Below are 22,028 nucleotides of genomic sequence, written 5' to 3' on the forward strand. Positions count from 1 at the left end.
AAAACACATCCTACATCACGACCCGTGCTGCAGATGTTTCTGCTGACTCATTGCCAGGCTGAGCTGATGTCAGGCCAGGCTGCCCTGTTTCTGCCTGTGGGTTATAGTCAGGGTTACTTACATCAATGGGGGACTTGGAGTACTTCAGGATACCATTGTCCAGAACAAAAAAACGCTGCAGAGAAAATAAGCACAACAATAATGTGTTGGTTAAAGTACCAGGAAGCGCAGACATTGAATATAGATCACATTGTACCAGTTTTTATCATTATTATTATTATTATTATTTATCATGTCATAATTTGCTGCAGGACATCGGATCTGTGTGTTCTGCAGTGTTGCGAGTTCAAATATGCGAACATCAGGGACTTGCTTCCAATGGTATTCACAGGTTATGAGAAAACAACAGTTCTGCTGATGCTGATGGTGGTGACTTTAAAGGAAACAGAAGAGGCCCAGACAGGGTGAGGCTTGAAAAAGGGGAACTTCTTTCAAGCAGAGGCACTTTACTAGACAGCAAACTGTTTAACATTCAAGCAGCGGCTGTGTTTTAAAGTGATTTTCCAGCAACAAAAGCTTTTCCGTGTCTCGCTCTGCCTGTGGATCTTACCTTGTGCCAGCCTTTCAGGGGCCATTTCCGCTTCTTCAACATGAAACCCTCGTGCTTATCGGGCCTCTGGACGTTGCTCTGACCGATTTTCAGCCCCTCAATGATTTCCCAGCTGTCTGCCTCCTGGAGAGGAATAAAAATACAGCTTGGTGTCAGAACTAATACATTCGCTCTAGCAGAATAGGAAGGAAACACTGCTGTAATAAAAAGAATATATATATATATATATATATATATATATATATATATATATATATATATATATATATATATATATATATATATATTTAGCTTGTACTACACATTAAAAGAAAAACTACCCCATTCAAATTCTCCCTGCTCTCTCAGCATTTCCACTCCATTAGCTTTCTCCTGACTGTGCTCTTCCTGCTACTAGAGGGTCTGTAAATCAAAGTGACGCCTCTGGAGTAGAGGGACGCCAGGGTCAGACAGGGACAGGTAAGATATCACACTGGGGGGGACAGATGGAGTCATGGGATCACAGCAAAATGTCTGGGAATGGACAAGGATCATCTGCATCCTGCTGTACTGGCCCGACATGATCTATTCAGTGTCTCTCAGAAGTTATTTTGTGTACAAGTTCAAAATGCTGTACCTGACATGTTTTCCTGCAGCTGTCTCTTGTAACTCTATGCCAGCAGAGCTGCCCCACCATCAGTTGACTACAAAAATGTTTTTGTATATTATTCATTTGAAATCAAAAACTCAACATTTTAAATGTTTTTCTGTTATCAAAAATTTGTTTTTTATGTTTATTTATTGGTTTCCCAGCCCCCCTTTTAGCATTTAGCAGTAAATACAATTAATAAATGTTTTTTAACACACTACTATGTGGTTGTAAGCAGATGAAAATTTTAGAGAAAGTTAGAATTGTTCAAATATACTGTACATTTACAAACATTTAACGTGTCTTTAAAGGTGCAATATGTAAACATTTTTGCGCTGAAACCATTCCCAAATTAACAGTTGGCAGCAGTTAGCGGTTGCCTTGGTGATATGCTGCCCTCCTGTTTGTCTGATGTATGAATTCAACAGATGGTAAAATATTACATACTGCACCTTTAAAGCTGCATACCACTATAGTACAGTGTGTTACAAACCTTTATTAAATGTTTCTTTACTGCTCATACATTCTAATCAAGGCGGGTTAAAGTAAAATGCCACATAGAAAATAGTTTTGTATGCATTCCGGTCTACCACTGTTTTGCAAACTGCACAATGTTGTTTCCTCTCTGTTGCAAAATCTCAACATGACATGCGGTCATCTATTTTTGGGCGGTTATCTATCAGATTAAGTCAAATATTAATAAAATGGAAGACATCTAAATGTAATGGTGGTGAAATAGGTCAGATTTTTAATTTCATACTTGAATCAGTAGTGAAAGAGCCTTTAGGGCAAAACCTATAACTTAACAAACATGGGCTTCTCTGGGAACACAGAAAACAGCCTGTGACTCTGCACGGTGTGATGCAACGACCTTCAAGACGACTCGTCCGGTGAGCATTACGACACCTGACCTTGGTCTGTGGGACACTTAACAGAAGGAGACAGCCGCTTGTTTAATCTAATGACGAGGCAAACAGATCCGTGTGGTAATGAGGTCGTGTTCCTCCCCTCCTCTCGGTGGCCTTTGCGACTGAGGAAGTCGAGGAGCTCACTTCATTAGCAGAATGTACCTCGGCATTCAGAGCAATCATATCGTAAATGGTAGCAGTCCACTTATTGTGCTTGAAACACTTATGTCATTATCAGTTAAACAACTCCGCAGTATAATGTTGCCTGTGAAATTCTCAAAACATCTTCAACAGCTTCTGTATTTAGACCATTACAGCCTTCCCGACGGGCACTAATAGGCAGCAGCCAGCGAGAAACCCTCAAACAAACTTCCTGTGTGTTATCTGCAGAGTTACAAACAGACTTTCAGCTGGCTCTAAAATGAGAAATCAATAGCACACTAAGTAAAGTACGGCTCCAGCTGCAGATATTGCAATTCAATGCACTTTCCTGGGCATTGTATTAAGGTCCAAAACATCAATGAAATACATCAGAGGAGCATATGTATATGCCAACAGTTTATATGGAAATTACTGCTACAGTCAGAGAATTTGCTTTAGTTATTAGAGCCTGAAAATGGAAGTGATTTCCTGCCCTCTGCTCACATTCATTGATCTCACTGCAGAATAGCTTAAAGCTGAATGAGTCGTCCCTCTTGGTGAATTTACCCTCTCTAATGAAGGACCTTGTGGCAGACTCAGTATGAAGCTGTCTGCTTTACTGTGTCAAGATTTAAAAAGGTTTGTTCCACGAGCTTGTTTGTTTGACACTGAATAACTATGACTTGATTTGTACTGTTCCATGTCTCCCTCGAAAAAGACTCCAAATTTGAGAAGACCATAATTAACGTTGTTCCAGGACCATCATTGCAACTGACCAATCGCGCTGTTGTGGTGTCATAGCTTTGCTACTCAGTGTTGTTCCTGGGGGACCATTGATTTAACTTAACAAAAAGCCACATCTGGAGCAAGCTGTCTTGACTGAATGGATCCAGTGCAGGACTCACATTCAGCAGACTGTGGTTGGTAAGTTCACCTATTTTCTATTTCTTCATAGTTTTCATACTTGGTTAGGTTTAAGGAAAGCATAGTTTAGGTTAAAATAGACCCTTTTACAACATTAAACAATTCTGAATACAAAATCTAAGCACATTTTTCTGCTATTTCATTCATACTGGATGACATGATATTGGTCCAATGCAATAATAGCCCTGGTGCAACATTAATTATTATGTCATAGGTTGAGTTGGGCCGATAGTCTGTCCCAATGTCCTTTGGCGATGACTGACAGTCATCAACTTCTGAGCCCTGTATCATCGCTACATCGTCATTTAAACCAGAGAGCAGAAAAACGTTGTGTGTCCTCTCAGAGTTGTGACATGTAGGAGTAAAAATGAAAAGGAGTTTGCTGCTGCTCAGTACACTAATGTTTTAATCTTTAATGTACTAATCTTCATTTCCTGTTTATGATTTTCTTCTATTAAAACCTGTCGCGCTAGGGGAACCCAAGACGCTCTGTTGCACTGGTTGATTGTTATCTTTTCTGTGGGCTGCTGTAAGTGTGTTTCTTCGTCTTTGCGGTCTTAGTTTAGCTTCCTCAGTGTAGCTGGCTAGCTATATTTGTCTCAAGCTTCTGAGTTCGAACAAAGATGAGTTACAGGCGTGTGGTGCTGAGACGATGGCTCTTTAAAACTCGACATGAAGATGTATGTCTGTGGCAATGGGAAATAGTTTTCTCTGCTGGGTCGTATGACAATTCAATAGACATCGACAGTTGTTGTAGAACAACACCAACACAGCACGAACAGATTGAGAGCTAGACACCAGTATATTTGGAAGAAATATAGCAGTGAACAGTTAAGTGACTCTGATTATCCTAAGTCAAGTAAATCAATCAAAGTCTCCTTGTGTCAGCTCTATAGGCCACTTCTGATTGTATCCGCCACCTGCAGTGACACTCAATCGCACAGAAGATCTTTTAACGCTGCCATGAATCAAACTATTACAGTTAAGGTCTCCCTCAGCAGCAGAAAGGACAAACACTCCTCAGGGACACCTTAGGCTAAATCAGCACTATAAATATCAGTACCCCAGCCCTCTTCTGATGACAAATTCTCTTACACATCTGATCTACTGTTCACTACTGCTGCTGAAACACTTGAGGACTTGTCTGCACTGCATAAACACAACATCCAACCAATATCATTTTATTTCCTTCTTCGCAGCGCAATAAAATATCATGCTGTAATAAAATGAGCGATAAAACAATGGAACAGACAAAATGTTTCATCATGAATAGAAGTTCTTACAGAATCATTGATTACCCAAATTAAACAAAATGGAGGCCTAGAGAGGACGACTGTAACTGCTTTACCATATCACTTTATGTCGAGCCAACAAGTTAATTATCTTGTTGTCACGGGATAACAGAGGTCTGCTCTTCTGTCAGTGACTTAATTAATCTGGTTGTCTCTAGAAAACAAATGGTTGTATACTTGAGATAACAAAATAAATATCTCGCATTCACTTGTAAACAATGGTTAATTATCCCATGATGTTTAGAAAAAAAATTTTTTTTCAAGATCAGTGTCTTATTAAACAGAGAATTAATCAGCAACTATTCTGATAATCAATTCATGTTTTAAATTCTTTAATGAGCAAAACTACTGAACATTTGCTGCTAAAAGCTTCTCAAATCTGAGGATTTGTTGCTTTTAATGTGTCTCTGTAAATTTAAAATCTTAAAGTTTTGGATTACTGGTCGAAAAACATGGGAAATCAAATAAAAAAATAAAGAAATCTGGAAAAATACAAAGGATGCTTCTCACTATTTTTCTGACATTATAAAGACCAAAATATTTATTGATAAGAATGAGATCAATTAATACTAAAAATGACTTTTATAGTTGCAAGATTTATTCCTGAATGTTGTCGAAAATTAGCTTGCCGATAAAATGATGTAATGATGGCCACAGATGGCAGAGACCCACCGGTCTTTATTTAAGAGGCTGAAACCCGAGCAGCTCAAGTTTCAGCAACAACTAACTAGCAATTAGACAAACATATAGCTTACAACCTTTCTTACAAATTCTTTTGTTCCATATAAAAGGCTCAACTCTCTGTCTAAAGCCTATTTCTGTCTAGAGAACAGAATAACTGTAAAATCAACAATCATATCTGTGACTGACTATTGAGACATCCTTTATTTTCCTGCTGCTCGCTCTGCCTTTAAGCAACTTGATGCCTTTATCATTGTGCTTCATGTTTCAATGCAGGTATTAAACGTGATTCTATTTAGTAATAATTTCTACTCAACAATATCTGCAATAGTCATCAGCTGATGGGTTCCAAGATCGATTTAGTGTCTGTGATTGGTGCTTGATGTGCTTATGTTATGTCTGTTATGTTTGTTTTTGTTTCTCTCCGTTGTCTTGAGATAAGAGAACTTTATCTTAATAAGACTACGTGATTATATAAAGGTCATGCATGGAGGGTGGAAGGAGGGCAGGTGGGGTGTGGGACAGTAGGTAGAGGTAGTGGCGAGGTGGAGGTGGTAGATATCTCTCAACACTTTGTATGCCCTACAGTCAATCTTATGACTTCAGAAATGTCTTTTTACTGTATGTATGTATGTATGTATGTATGTATGTATGTATTTTGTTTAAAAAATGTATGATTTATGAAAACAAACGCTGAGTTCCCACACAACGCTATTTGAAAATGTGTTCTTCTTCTCTGCTTGTGTAAGAAAACTGTGCTATGGAACAATATACTCTAACTGTAACATGTTCCCAGCCCCGTATTCCATAATCACCACTGAACAATGATATTTAACCACAGAGGACGTGTTGTGAGGATGAATTTCACTGCACTGTCTGGCTGGCTCAGCAGTAAAGCTGAAGAGTAGGAGGGGGGGGTTTCCACTTGGATTAGAAATTAACACCCTGAGAGACTGCGTATAATCACAGTCTCGTGCTCTGTGTCAACGACACAGATTCAGTAACTGAACTACAGTCCGCATGTGTGACTTGCTGACTCAAGGGAGAGATACTGTGGCTGTCTGAAAACACCCTTGGATGACTGAGGTAGAGGAGGGACACTGTGGTGACTGATTCACTGAAATATGAATGTTCATTCCTGACAAGGCAAACTCAGTATCTTTCTTCTTACTTTTGTTATTGACATTGGAAACAGCAGTTAGAAAAAATAAAATAAAATCATTTCAGGGAGCCTATTTAGATGGTTTACTGCGCAGTGCGCTAGTGCATTTAGGGCGTGTCCGAGTCCAGTTAAACAGCGGATTATCTGGGCTGAAGTGTGGCGCACAGCGCAAAGGGGTTGTATTTGGACTCTGAATTGGTCATGGACCCTCTGTCCCCAGTGCCCTGCCGTTTCACAATCACCGGCCCCTTACCAACTCTGCATATGAAAAAAATAAACTGAGGAGGGGAGGAGCGCTGCTGCGCATCCCTCTGTGTGTAGAAACTATTAGTCAGTTATATAGTTCTAACTAACTGGAGGAGAGTTGCAGGCTACTCCCCTCCAGTTAGTTTGAACTGAAGAAGCCTCTTGGATGAGAGGTGAAATGTCCAGTCCAAAAAAGTCCAGTTGCCTACGCTACAACACTTAGAACTATCTCCTCATATGAAGTAATACTGTAAAGGGATTGAGGTGGTTAATTTCATGAAGAAATCATAGCATAACTTCAGTTGAAACCTCAAATATTCTTGGACAGATTGGCACCACTTGCACACACTGTGTGAAGATTAAAAAAACACCTCTGTGTGTAGTTGTCTTATACACATTTCATTTTCAACTTTATTTCTGTTCTCTATCAAGATCATCGCCTCTATATTTGAGTTGGACAAATAGTCATCAGCCATGTCAAAGCAGAACATTCGTCAGTCTGATAATGTGGCCATAGAAACAATAAATACATTTTTAAAAAATACAATTTTACAGAAGACGTCTTTACAGGAGATAGTACACACCGATTTATACAATTGTCTGAACAAGTGCTCCATCATCCTTTCCTCTGCAGTAATATATATTTGTTTTACCATGAAAACAGCCACTATCTGACTTTAGAGGAGCTGATAATCGCTTGATAATCACAGATTTCCCCACTTTCATAAATCAATGTATCATTTTTCTCATAAATCTATTCCTCCTTTTAGGGGTGAGTAAAAATATCGATTCATCAATGCATTGCAATATATTTATTCCCAATTCAATATCGATTCATAAAATCCTCTGAATTGATTCGAGCAAGCGACCACCTGCTGTCCCTCGCCGGACCTCTTGGTCCCCGCCTCAAGTAGCTGGAAGCATCTCGCCCGCGACCTCGCTCGAGGGTCGGAGGGTGATGCGCTGCGGAAACACCGTCCTATGGCGGAGGCGGGTAGCCAATGTCTGACGCACCGCTCTTTCGGAGACAGTAAACTCCCTGCGCAGCCGGTCTCACCCTGGCCGCTGCACCGTGCGCCCGCGAGTAGCACTCTCCTCTGGGGAGAGAGGGGGGTCAGTGCCAACATTTACCCCCTCGTGTCTAGCCGGAGGGCGGAGGGACGGCGGTCATGTCTATGTTTATGTCAGACAAAAATGTACCATGCCGTCCCAGAAACAATGGCACTTTCTCAGCTTAACTACGGTTGCACTATTTTATAACTAACCACATCGAGTACCTTTGTTTACATTTCAATTCGAACTAGAACTTCCTAGAGGAATGATTTATATAAAGATTTATTTATTTTTAATCAAAAAATTATCAACAGGTACTCTAATGAATTATTTGTTTATTACTACTTATTACTGAATCGATATTGAAGCATTTAAGTCAATATTGAATCGAATCGATATTGAATCGAATTGCGACCTAAAGAATCGAAATCGAATTGAATAACAATAACAATACCCAGCCCTACCTCCTTCTATCTCTGAGCTGCTACCATAGTATCTAACCAGGAAATAACAAGCTGCAAGAGAAAAAAAAACGATGGTTGCAGCAACATCCTGGATCAACGTGTAAGTGTGTGTGTGTGTGTGTGTGTGTGTGTGTGTGTATGTGTGTGTGTGTGTGTGTGTGTGTGTGTGTGTGTGCTTACTGCAGGTGGTGCCTCTAATTGCTCTCATGAGGGTCTCCAGAGTGAGAGTATTCGTCAGCAGAGGGGAAAGTGACATGTATTGATTTGAAAATGGGGGCTGGATCTCATTAAGGCTTTCCCCCAAACAAAATGCCCTGCTCTCATTTTTCCTCAAAAACTGAGGCCCAGCCAAGCCAGCAAAGGTCTTTTCTGTGTGTAGTGTGCTTCGTCCAGATGTCCCTGGGGAAGATGAACCGTACTATATATTCTCTACAACGGTCCACCGTCATTATATCACTAAAAACTCCCTGCACAGGCTCTGATGCAGGAAAACAATGCAATTTTCAAAAACATTTTCAAAAACATTGATATATGCTGGAGATTATGGAGGACCAAACCTGACATAAGTATAAATAAATAAATAAATAAATAAATGCATAAATGCATAAATAAATACATAAATAAATAAATAAATGCGGAAATAAATGTATAAATAAATAAATGCATAAATAAATACATGCACAAAGAAATGAATTAATAAATAAATGCTGAAATAAATGTATAAATAAATAAATAAAAGTATAAATAAAAGAATAAATGCATTTATTTATACATTTCTGTTCACCTACATTTATTTATTTCTGTATTTCTGTTCACCTACATTTATTTATTTCTGTATTTCTATTCAGCTACATATATTTATTTCTGTATTTCTGTGTCCATATGTAAATGAAGAGGTAGGAGGTCCTAACCTCAGTCAAGAGCATGATTGGTCAAATCGGAGAGCCAGACAAAAGCAAACGATTCCTGATCTCAAGCCTCGCTCTCTGTAACGTTGTAAAAATGCTCCAGTTAGCTTAATGGCCTCGACCAATGTGACAGGTTAACTGGCGTTCATTTTAACTTGCGAGGGTCCCAGATGTGCTGGTGGTGTGGTTTGAGAATCCTGTCTGGAGAGCCATGTCCGCTAACCAGGAAAAACATTCTGCTCATCGCTCCAAGTCATGTATACGTGTATTCGTTTTGACGTGGCTCGAACACTTCTATCCACACGGAGAAGCCGGGTCTGCGACTGGCAAACCACTGCTAGACGAGCGCTACAGAGCACAAATCGTCCAAAAGTGCATGTTGTCGGTCTCATATCTTTGTTGTGAATCTCTGTACTCTTAAACAACTCATGTGTGGAACAGTATTAAGCAGTTGTTCACGCCGAGCGGCTCGAGAGCGGCGTGGACACCGCTGTTAGCAGTTAGCTGCTAGTTGGCTTTTAGCTGCTCGCTGTAGCGCTAAGAGCATAGCGTCCAGGTTAACTGTTGACACATGTTACCACCGAGAGTGAGATACATATCTGGGCTTTCCTATGAACTATTGTCGCTACTGATGTTTGTATCAGAGGTTTATCTGGACGTCTCACGATTTGCCACAGCTGATTGACCTCACGCTGAGCTCGGGCTGGATATCAACTTGCTCTGCAGACTGTTTGACCAGCAGGCTGTATGACAGTGTACAGTTTTCACACTGACTTAGCTTCAGCTTAATAACGATGTATGCAGCTCGGAACGATGGCTTTAAGCGACCATTTGAACAGTGCGGAATGAAAAATACCCGATGGTAACCGGTGTCACAAGGTAACCTGGACGCTGCGTTACAGCGAGCTGCTAACAGCTAACATAAGAGCTAAAAGGGGTCTCCACGCTGCTCTCGAGCCGCTCGGTGTGAACAAATGCCTCAGCCTGTTCCACCCATGAGTTATTTGAGAGTACAGACAATCACGACAAAGATATGGGACCGACAACATGCACTTTTGGACGATTTGTGCTCTGTAGCGCTCGTCTAGAATACACATTTACATGACTTGGAGCGATGAGCAGAATGTTTTTCCTGGTTAGCGGACATGGCTGAGGACCCCTCTCTCTCCAGACGGGATTTTCAAACCACACCACCAGCACACCTGGGACCCTCGCAAGTTAAAATGAACGCCAGTCAAATTCATAACTAAACCAGAGCTACATGAACAAATGTCAACAACTGCAGCTAACAGTTAGCTGAGCGGGCTTGCTGGTAGCCAGCAACATTCCTGTACAGTATACAGGAATCAGCGCTCCTAGTAAGGCAGAAGTAGTAGACCCTCATCGAGCACACTCCTGTAACCAATCATGGTCTTGACTGAGGTTAGGACCTCCTACCTCCTCATTTACATATGGACACAGAAATACAGAAATAAATATATGTAGGTGAATAGAAATACAGAAATACAGAAATAAATAAATGTAGTTGAACAGAAATACAGAAATAAATAAATGTAGGTGAACAGAAATGTATAAATAAATAAAAAGCATTTATTCTTTTATTTATACTTTTATTTATTTATTTATACATTTATTTCAGCATTTATTTATTTATTCATTTATTTATGCATGTATTTATTTATGCATTTATTTATTTATACATTTATTTCAGCATTTATTTATTTATTTATGTATTTATATATGCATTTATGCATTTATTTATTTATCTATACTTATGTCAGGTTTGGTCCTCCATAGGAGATATCCTCACAATAAAAGTCCATTCTCGACCTGATTCACCAAGATGCTGTTAGAAAGCCACAACGACCACTAAACAGCCTCTAAAGAGACCTTCTGTTGAGATTGTTTTGTCAGCATAATATGAATCTATTTTTAGCCTTTTCTTGAACACCTTCCTCTTTGAGAGGATTACAGGTTGAAATAAAAAAAATAACTTTTCCAATTTCTATGTACCTGTGTTTATTGGTACATAACGACAGATATGTCACATCTCTTTTTCTCTTTTTTTTCTCTTCCTAATAAATGTTTAAAGATTTTAGGTGGCTCATCTTGAACTTGAGCATTAACTTGTAGTAGTAGGTAGCAAAGTGATGTAATGGATCAGAGGTGCATATTTGGATACAGTCAGCAGAAACCTCTGTTAACATTTCCAAAGAATGCGGCTGAAGTTTAACGTATTAATTTCTACTTTATCTTGATCTAAAAACACAGTGACGAAGGTGTGGGTAAAGTGCTACACAGCTCCGTATCACACTGTATTTATTCGTAACTGTGCTGATCCAACACTGGTTTGTTAATTAATTAATCAGCACTTCAACAGTTCTACAAAGTTTTTCAGCAGTCAATGAGAATGATAGGAGTTAAGCCCTATTCGCAAAGGGCTTGTATTGCCAGGGGATGTGATATTTCACACGAAAGTGTGTCTATATTTTGGCCATATTTACTGACATAATTTTCTGGACATCAACACCAACATCAATGTCACAGAAGCAGAGTGTCTTTTTCCTCAGCAGCCACATTTATATTATAGTTTAGAAATGTTTTGCCCAATTTCTGAATGTAACAAGAATAAATATACATTGGCAGCTCATTTAGATAAAGTATCATGCTTTGTGGCTTTACTTGAATATGACAACCTTGTGATGCTCCTCTGTCAATTAGGCCTGCACTACATGAGGAAAATCTGCGATGTGCGATAACACTGTTCAATATTGCGATGACGATATAACTTGCGATAAATAAACGAATATTGAAGTTTGCATATTATCAACTATATAGTTAATGATGACTAACTAGGGCTGCCCCCAAATAGTCGACCGAGCACTGGTCGACCAAAAACTCATTAGCCGACCAAAATTTCATTGGTCGATTGGTCGCAGGAAAGAAAAAAAAAACATTTGGAGCCATGTCTTGTCAAAATTAAGTCAAAATCTATGTGACTGGCGGCTGGCCTGTGTATAAAAGGCTGGAGGGCTTTTAATTTGAAGGGCCAGATACAGGAAGTCGTGACACTCACTCACTGTCAGTGTTTTTTTTTCAACACGGCAGGTCCCTTCGACATCGCGGTTAGACAGTTAACAATTAATAGCCAACCACGTCGGAAAAGACGTCTAAAATATGGGATCATTTTGAAAAGAAGAAGGATGAACCCAAGAAGGTGACATGCAAACTTTGCAAGAAAAACTTCGCCTATCACTCCTCCATGACGAACAGAGCAGAGATAAATACATTTTATTATTGTTATATGCGCTAGTATTAGACTATTCGTGTGTACTGGGGAAGCTAAATTATCCAGCTCACTGTGTTTTACTTATTGTGTAAATCTCTCTACAGGTGCATCCACTTTACTGCGGAGATGACACAGCGCCCTCCACCTTAAAAAAAAAAATATATATATATTTATTTTTTTCAAATATATATATATGCGTCGATTAGTCGACTAATCGCTCTAAATGACGACCACTGGTCGACCAAGAAAATCCTTGGTCGGGGGCAGCCCTATGGCTAACATTAGTTTTGAATTGTTCGTGTAGGTCTTTATGGTTGTATTGCAAGGTGGTGATGGAGGTTGGTTGTATTTCCTCTAGAAGTTGCAACAACTGCTCGGCATGTTTTACACAGTACCTGTGTTTGTAACACGTTGTCTCTACTGAATCCAAAATAAGTCCATATAGCAGAAGTGCTGTTTCTTTTTAACCATAAGGTCTTCGTCGACCACATTTTCATCGCCTTTCTCTCCTCCCTCAGCCAATTTTGTCAGAGTAGCCAACGCCTAGCTGGGGCTTCATCTGATTGGCCCTTGTATCCGGGGCTCCATCTGATAGGCTAAATGTTGGCATGCTCAAGGTGCATGCATGGCGCATGTAAACAAAATTATTTTTCTTATCTATCGTGTGTCAGGCAGTCTTTTGCGATGTGTTTATAGCACATGTTCATATCGCGATGACGATGAAAATTCGATATATCGGGCAGCCCTATTGTCAGTCATTTCAAACATCAATATATCTGACTCCTGCTCGACATATTATGAGCCACAATCAAATTCCTCACTGGTCTGGCAACAGAAAAACAGATGTTTAGTAAAATACAACACCAAATCACCGACATGCTTATAAACACGGGCCTAGTATTATCGCAGGACCTCTGTGTAACCTCTGAGCTTGACCATGAACCATGAACCCGCCATAATGGCACATGAGTCTGCAACTAAATGAGTTACAAACTCTCAACATTTCCTCAACTTGGAGATATTTTAGTTTTGAAAAGTAAAAAAGCAAGACAACAGCTGGCTATGTGTAAAGCCAACAGCTTGAGGGGAAGTTGTGTTGAAAGATGTCCAAATTCAGGTATCAGAATCAGATTGTAATTGAAAAATGGAAATATCTAAATGCCAAACACGCTTTCAGCTCTGTTTTACTGTTACTTCAAAGTCAGTGTCTCTCAAAATGTACTTGCAGGAGACTTATGATCCTACTTTTCTTGTATATTTTTGCCGGCAAGCGGTTGTGAGCTAAACGTCTGAGACAGTCGAATCAAACCAAAGAGGATTTCTGTGGTTTTGAGTGATACACCTGCCTCTGCAGTTGACTCATCAAGACTCTAGATTGCCCACAGGTAAATCACCACATCATTTAGTGACCACTGCTGAAACAAAACACAAAACAGCTGCAACAATCAAGAACTAATTCTTCTTGTGGCTGCTGATCCTTTCAAAATCCAATCCAAAAATTTACTATCTTGAGGGCTTTATCAAGCAGGTGCACAAAAATAATCTACTAGACTAAGACTTCCTGACTTTGCTGCTATCTTAGTGGCTGCCTTGTTGGCCTGTATTACCTGACTTCATTAAACACATTAAAAGAGATGAATAAGAAAAGAAAAGCAAACAGATAACCTTGCTCTCAGATTAAGCTGTCTTTAAGATTATGGAGCGTCTGGGAATTGAAATGCTGAACCCTTTCACTCATGAAGGCCTTGTTACCAGAAGCAAGTAGGCGACATTAAAGAAAGGGACAATGAACAGAGGGGTTAACAGTCTGCCTCACGAAAATGCAGGCCGTTGAATGCGTGCTTCAAACAGGGCCCCATTTCTCAAACTGACTCCTGGCCATCTCCCGTGGAGTGCGAACACAAGCTGGTCTCCCGCTCAGCATACCAGAGCGTGCCACATGTTCAGCAGAGCACCGAGCCTCCGCCTGTCCCTCATGAAATATGCATCACCCAGTGCCGACGGAAAAGCTGTGATGTCAGAGATTCCTGTTTTGGTGTCCTGTTTCTGCACGGCCACAGTGACACAGCAGCTCGGTGAGGTAAAGAGGGCTGGGGGCTTCAGATGGCTTACAACAGGGGTTAACTTGAAGCGCTTGTCCTGTGAACTGTGAAATGCGAGCGTGTCTCATTGTTTACCGTGCCTCTGCCAGGTTTTTATTTACTAACCAGGGAATTAAGAGCTGCTCTCTCTTAGCTGATTAGTGATCTAATCAGTTGATGAGGTCTTGTAGGGTTGATAGTCCATTGGTCTTTTTACTGATGGACTTTTCACAGGAATAAACTATTAATCATTAGTCCTTATCAGATCTGTATCAATCTCTTTATGCCTGAATTCATTTCATTCATCTGAAATAGGGGAACAATTTGACAGATGAAACTCATCAACTGGTCAAAGAAATCCTGTGACCATTAACCTTGACTGACACTGTACGGATTAAACCAGATTTTATCCCCCAATTAGAATCTGGCCAAATTCCTGGCCTATCGGTCGTCATTTGGCCATATGAGGAGGTTCATGACCCCTGATCACCTGACCGAATGATCAACTAGAATGGTACTCAGTCAAGCGCATACCTCCGCCAAGGGCCAATCAAGCCTAATCCAATATAAATCTTTAACAGCTCTGTATCACTCTCAATTTTAAATAATCCATTTCTGCTTAACGGTAATTTAAGACTGATCTAGAATTGTCATCAAATTGCAAGCACACTTAGATATCAGCCATCTAAAAACAAATGATTTTTTTTTTGTATTAAGATAATAACAAAAATGTCAAAAAATGGACGAAATCAAAATCTCACAATGTAAGTAAATAAAGTCAGATAAAATTCCCTTCATCCAGATCTGCACCGTGAATTAATAAATACAATTGGATAGATTTCTTGCATGCCACACTATTGCCGAAGCTACTGTAGTCTTAGTATTGCATAGCCACACCAGCCATAGCTCTGTGTTAGTGCTGGAGAATTGTCTGTTTGCACCACTTCCCATTCTGGTAGATGGGAAAAACAATCTGGCTTGTTAACATGTCTTTAAATCAATCACAATCATCACTTAGCAGCATTTAGTGCAGGATGCAATGCCAGTACCCCTAATTATAGTGTTGGGGTTTTGTACATGGGGAGGTGAGCCCTGGCATTTAAAGGGCTAAATCCCCGCAAAATAATAGATAACAGCTTTTGTAACTATAGAAACAGCTTCTTGCTGGTTGTCGGTACTGTAGCTCCTCCAAATGATGCTACATCTTTTTTTTTTTTACTGTCATTTTTTTGCCTACTCCTGGCTAATGTCCGGTCACAGGAAAAGGAAATGGACATATGGCAGTCTGGTTGGCAAAACAACATGAAATCAGAGACTGTGTGCCCACAAAGACCTGTCTCCACCACAACATCTTGGATCAAGCTGTTGAACTTGACGAGAGCGCAGGACTACAGCTGGACGAGGAGAGCTGGACTTTTTACCTTGTACCTAGTATTAGACTGATTAGTATTAGATTGAGACTGCGTTATAACCAATTAAAAGTTCCTTGTAGTATGTTTAAGAACTTGCAAAAGATAAATAGTCTGCACCTTCTTATCAATCTGTTTGTATTTTTCTTATCTCTTCCTGTTCTGAATTGCATGAAGTATTGCTATTGCTTTCTGGTTTTGTCAGCATTTTCGAGGATGCAATCATCTTGTTTGAATAGACCTTATTGTATTCATTACATGATAAGTTTGACTGTTTTTGTTCCACACACTGAATTAATATTTCATGATTTCATGTTTCCTGGCAGGCCCACTTTCCTTCTATCTTCTTTGTTTTTCTGTCTCACTAGACGATGGCACTGACAGAAGACTGCAGCAACTCAAAATAATATTCACTCCTCTCTGTATTGCCTGCTCAAGCCACATTCATTCAGTGGCAACTATTTCTAGATGGATTCCCTTGTGGCCTGGCAATTACCTGCCGGCTGTCGCGCTGGGAAGAGGAAGAGGAAGAGGCGCTCTTGTGAACCGGTGTGGAGGTGGTCTTGTTGACTGGGGTGCCACTCCTCTCCTCAGAGCTCATGGTGCGGCCATGGGGGCCACGCTGGTATTGGTGGTGGTGAGACATGTTGGGCACCAGTTGGCTCCGTGGACCTCCCTCAGCACTGGGCCCCGCGGATCAGCAGCATCCTCTGACACACGCTCACAGCTTGCTGTTCATCTGAAAAAAAAAACAAAGGTCAGGAAGTTACATCATCGCATCTACCTCACTTTCCTCATTCTGTCCCAGTGCTGCTTATACCAGACACAGACCCACATGAATGTAAAATCCAACGACACTTCGTCCGGTTTATTCCTTGAAGGGACGTGCGACTGAACTATGCAGAGCTCCATCAATTTCAGTATGTTAATCTAACTCACAGATGCTCAGTAGGGACGCCCTGAGACGTTCTCTGAAGTGTGGGTTTTTAAGATTCTTCTCATTACATTTGCATTACTGAACAAGCCTTTCATTATGCCCGTTATTAGACTAGTGCAGCAAGTCATCAAATTTGAGAGCCGGAACCTGAACCATTATCATATTTTCGATGGACAAATTGAGCAATCGACTAATTGTTTCAGCACTAACCCATGTTGAATTGAGCCTTCAACTACTCGCTGTCTACTTGTTTAAGTTAGCCTAAATAGCAACATTGCATCTTTGTAGTGCTGCAGTGATTTTACAACGCCAATTACACAATATCTTAAAGACGCTCTGTGGAACTACTGTGTTGTGCAGCAAGCTGGTCATTAGTTTATGCAGCGGACTCCATTCCTAAACTATGCTAGCTGCCATTGCTCTCTGTTACTGGAGCAGAGAGAGGCATTGAGACAAGGCACTCAAGAACACCTATAGTCCCAACCCTGGACTGTCGCTGAAAATCTGACCTGAGTCCTTCACAAAGAAATTCCAAGTTCAGCAGCATTAAACAACTTAAACACAGGCAACCTAGAGAAACAGCAAAAGTCACATTTGTTACATCACATTATAATCCGCTCACATACGGTCAGTAAAATGCAATAAATATATACATCAATTTGATACAAATTGTCCGTTGCAACCCCCCGATCTTTCTACAGGCACTGAACTCTGTTTACAACCCGGAAATGTGGCAGATCTGCCTGTCAATTTGGCTGCAGTCACTGCCTCCACAGCAGGAGGCTGAGATCACCCCTCAGGATGGTGCAACATAAATCCTTAAACATCTAATTACGACCATGATAATGATGGCAATTAGATAAGGATACCAAATCAATGTAGTAAAGGTAGCTCATCTGCATGGTCACAAACCACTGACAACTACCTTAAAACAACAACTTTTGGTTTAAACTATGAACGCTCGGTTACCGTTGGCAGGCAGGGCCGCATCTTGAGTAGATATACTAGATTTAAAATATCTTGTTAACCTTATGCTCAGAAAGCAACGGAGAGTTCTTGTTTTCATCATTAGGCATTGTACTGTGCTGCTCTGTGCTGACTCCAATAATACTGCCTGCAGTGGTGCTGTGTAATTGTCTAAGCTCTCAGGAGGTCTCAGCACTGATAAAACATACATCGATCGTGAGATAGTAGAAAACAAACAGATAAACCAACCCTGCTCAATTCAGAAACCGAGATACTGAGGATGTTATTGGATGCTTCCAAGGATAAACACCACATTATTTTTGATAACATATCTCAATGTTGATAATTTGACTTTGGGGGCATAACAATCACAAGACGAGGCGTTTAAACAGTCTGATTAACTCAAAACACTATCATGTTGTGAGGGAGGATTTGAAACAAGTAAAATAAGAGACATATACCTCCACAGTCCAAGTGGTGCACATGATGGTAGGACAAGCATTATTATGTAAGGGTAGCTACTTGATTATTCAATAATTGGATTGAATCTGAAATAATTGGTTGATTGTTGATTGTTGATTAAAGGTCCACAGTCATCCAGGCTATGGAAATTCTAAGCGCTATATCATAGGGAACTGGACTGAAACAAATCCAGTTGCATATAATATAGCACTTAGAATTGTTTGATTAATTGATTTGATGACTGACAGAAAATGTATCCACCAACTTGCCAGTACAGCCTGCAAAAAAATGCATTTTAGTAAAACAGATATATGACCTCTCTTCCTCACAAAGACACAGGATCAATACTGATCTGCATTCCAGAGAAGATCCTCTACAACGTAAGGAAGATCTGGGGAGCCTTTATAGATGACTTACTTCAACTAAAATATGATGGCTTTGTTTTTTTGCTTCCATCTGGACCTAATTTCATTTTTACATCCTACCTTACATTCAAACTGAATTTTCAAACTTTTAAATTATTGTTTCTGTTCAATACTAAGTGCTAAGAACCAATCCAAATACAAAGGATTTTCCGAGACGGTGGGGGTTGTTTGTCTTTTGTCCTGTCATTATTAATCTAAACGAGTATACAATTTTTTTGGTTTCTGACTTCTCTTTTTTCCCTCATCAAAATTGCTGACTACAGAACAATCGCTCTCCATCTGTATTTTCAACAATAAAAAAGTATTTAAAAAATTAGCCGTTATTATAATAAATGATTTCTTTTCAGGCAGAAAATGCTGTTTTTTGTGATAGTAAATTAAGTTTGTTTAGATTTTGCCGATGTTTATCTGAAAACAAATTGCAACTTGATGACGTAAAAGGATAAATTAACCCAAAAATGAAAATTCAGTCATTATCTCATCCCTCTGCCAATGGAAGCTCAGGCGAAGACTTGTAGTAACAACAATACAGTGTTACATGTTATCCGGAATCATCCAAGTCACCTGAAACCATGAGATCCAAAATTGATATGAAAAGACGTTATTTACACCCCTGTTAAAGCCTGAATCTTCACTGTAGCAGCTAAGCTAACAGCGCTAGCACGCTACCGATATGAAGTCGGTGTAAATGTTGATAAAGGCTTTTCAGATCAATTTGGGATCTCTGGGATTTAGTGATTAAGATCATGGTGGACAAGCTGAATGAAGCCATTTTTTTGTTTGTTTGTCTCCATCTAGTTCAGTTGTTTAGAGGGACGCAATATACAGACTCATATTGTTACTAATAATAATATTCTACATAATGTTTTGACATTTTGTTTTATTTTATATAATTAATTTGGTGCCTTGGTGAAGCCAAAGACTAAATCTAGAAGACCGATAAAGAAAACTGTGTAGCATTGCAGGATTATCAAGAGTGAGTGATACATATGTTGTGTGCCAGAGAGTCTTCATGTTCATTGCATACGACCCTGGAGCACCCTGTGGTTAGAGCTACAGGATGTGCTCTCCCATGTGTCAGGGAAACTCCCTCCACTGAGTCCACTGAGCAGCTCTGCACACTTCAGCAGTAGACACTCTCACATGCAACTGTGCCGTGCACTCACACACTGTAATCTATAATTCAGATCCTTTAACAACGTCATCATCCCTGCCCTGTTTTAGGCCAACAGAGATCTAAGCTACTGTAAGACAAGGCGCTAAGTCCATTCAGGTAGTGTATTCCACTTAGCCTATTTAATAGATCCACTCTCCTTGACCTAATAAGGAAAAAGAAGGGGGGAGTAATTTAAATGTAAACTTGACTGTTTTAATACACCGTTCCATCTAGTTGATAAACTTGGAGTCCCTTCAGGAGGATTAACTATAAATTAGAGACATAGTCAGCCACCAAGGAGCACATGAAAAGGATGCAAAGATGCCAAAGCACATACAGTACAAAGCTGCTGTGAGTGAACGTGAAGTGAAAACCTTTGCAGAAAACCTTGCCACTGTCAACACAAACTGCTTGTCACATAAAAGATGATGAAAACACTTTCATCATTTAGTGCAGCGCTGCAATAAACAATGATTTTTGATAGTGATTAAACTCGGGCATTTAACATTGAAGCTCCACAGCTTTGGATATCCCTGTCTAATGGACAGAGATATCCAAAGGGATGCTTAGGCCGCTTGCAAAGACAGTTCCTTCTTTTAAAGTTTACCTCAAAACGTACTTTTATAGGACGGCTTTTTTTTTTTTTTTATCATAAATCTGCTGTTGATCTGGCTTCCATCCCTTTTGTATTACATTTATTTTACATGCTTTTATTGTATATTGGGTTTTTAATCATTTGTATTTTTTATGTTGCTTTTATCTTGATTGTTTGTTCTATTTTATGTTATCCCTTTTTCTGTATTGGCCGTGTGTACTGTTTTTATCTTGACCTAAAAGGCACTTTTTGACATTTTTAAAACCTTCGTGTTTAGAAAAGAGCTATGCAAATAAAGTTTATTATTATAGGATAAAATCACAAAATGCTCATCCCAATATCCTAGAGCCCAACGGTGACTTCATCAAGAAACTTGTTTTGCTAAACCAACATGCCACAACACAATAATAATATTGCCAATACATTTTCTGTTGATGAACTAAATTACTACTCATTGCAGCTCTAAATTACTGATTACATTGTGTTTGCCTCTTCAGGCAAAAGCTAATTGAAGTGAGCAATGCAGCACTTTTGGAGTATAACCATCATTGCAAAGTTGGCATGTAGATTTTTAGCAGTTTCTTTAACTGATAAGCTGCTGCTTTAACAATCAATTAAAGCGTAATAGTATCAGTTTGTATTGAACGTCTTTTATATGTCTTTAATTGTTGGTTATTTTTTAATATGTTTGACATGCAAGTATTTGTCATTTCTAACAAGATTTTTTTTGTTGTGTTTGTGCCCATCTCTGATTGTTGGTTAATACATTTTTAATCAGTTAGATTCTTAACAGCAATTAATTGATTAATCATTAATCATTAACATCGATAATGCCAAGCACATGCCATCAATAGTAAACCTTCAGTGCACAAGAAAATGATAGTCACAACTTGTCCATGTGAGTCCTGTTTAGATCAGTATTGTCCTATACAAAGCCAGTGACCATGTTGGGGAACGCCCGATCAGAACCTGATTAATCATGAGCTTAATCTTCTAAATCCAGTCACCATCATTATGGTCCTTTAAGCAGGAGGACAAGGCAGCCGCTGCCATGTGGATAGTACAACGACACTTCTTGAACACCTGGTCGAGACCTAAACAACTATGTCAAAACAAACACTACTGACTGCACAAATGTGTGATTGTTGGTGATAAATGTGTGGTAAACTGTGGAGGGCATTCTCTTATCAGTGCAGTAAGGTTTGTGATTCTATCATATTACTATGAAATGAAATGAGCTTTGAAAAAAGGAGGCAACACTTAACTGGGATGAAGTAGCTTTTAAAAAGCGTATCATTGAATGGTTTCGCCTGTTTCCATTTGCTTTTATGTATTGCTATCCCTCATTGTATTTACTGCTATGCTTGACATCTTTTGTAACTGACTGTACTGTTTACTGTTGGGTGAGTCTGTTCTGATGTCAATGCTTTTCATACACTGCAAGCAAACCTCTCAGGTGGGACAATAAAGACTGAAAAGGACACAGGATTTTTTGGTCAGTTTGCATGTTAAGAAAAATGTAGGAATAAAGTGTACAGTGGAAATCTGAGCACTCCAATTCCAGTCAATATAACAGACTACTGAAACGGTAGATAAACAATGCTATATCTGAAAGATTGATAACAAACTGATTCTATCAAATTAGGTTTTTGAAAAATGTAATATAATTTGATATGTTCTTTTGATGCCTG

General features: G+C 39.5%; 1 protein-coding gene across 6 annotated transcripts in view; it reads right to left on the reverse strand.

Moving 5' to 3' along the window:
- Nucleotides 1-22,028, reverse strand: part of osbpl6 (oxysterol binding protein-like 6) — a 52,294-nt gene that overhangs the window by 23,782 nt on the left and 6,484 nt on the right. For all 6 annotated transcript variants that reach the window (XM_030428306.1, XM_030428304.1, XM_030428308.1 and 3 more), the window contains exons 2-4: nucleotides 16,293-16,535; nucleotides 611-733; nucleotides 122-175 (exon numbers count right to left, since the gene is read on the reverse strand). In XM_030428306.1, the coding sequence (XP_030284166.1) occupies nucleotides 122-175; nucleotides 611-733; nucleotides 16,293-16,442 (327 nt within the window). In that variant the 5' untranslated portion in view covers nucleotides 16,443-16,535. The remainder of the gene's footprint in view (nucleotides 1-121; nucleotides 176-610; nucleotides 734-16,292; nucleotides 16,536-22,028) is intronic.

The sequence above is a fragment of the Sparus aurata genome, chromosome 9, assembly GCF_900880675.1.
Source record: "Sparus aurata chromosome 9, fSpaAur1.1, whole genome shotgun sequence".
NCBI lineage: Eukaryota > Metazoa > Chordata > Actinopteri > Spariformes > Sparidae > Sparus > Sparus aurata.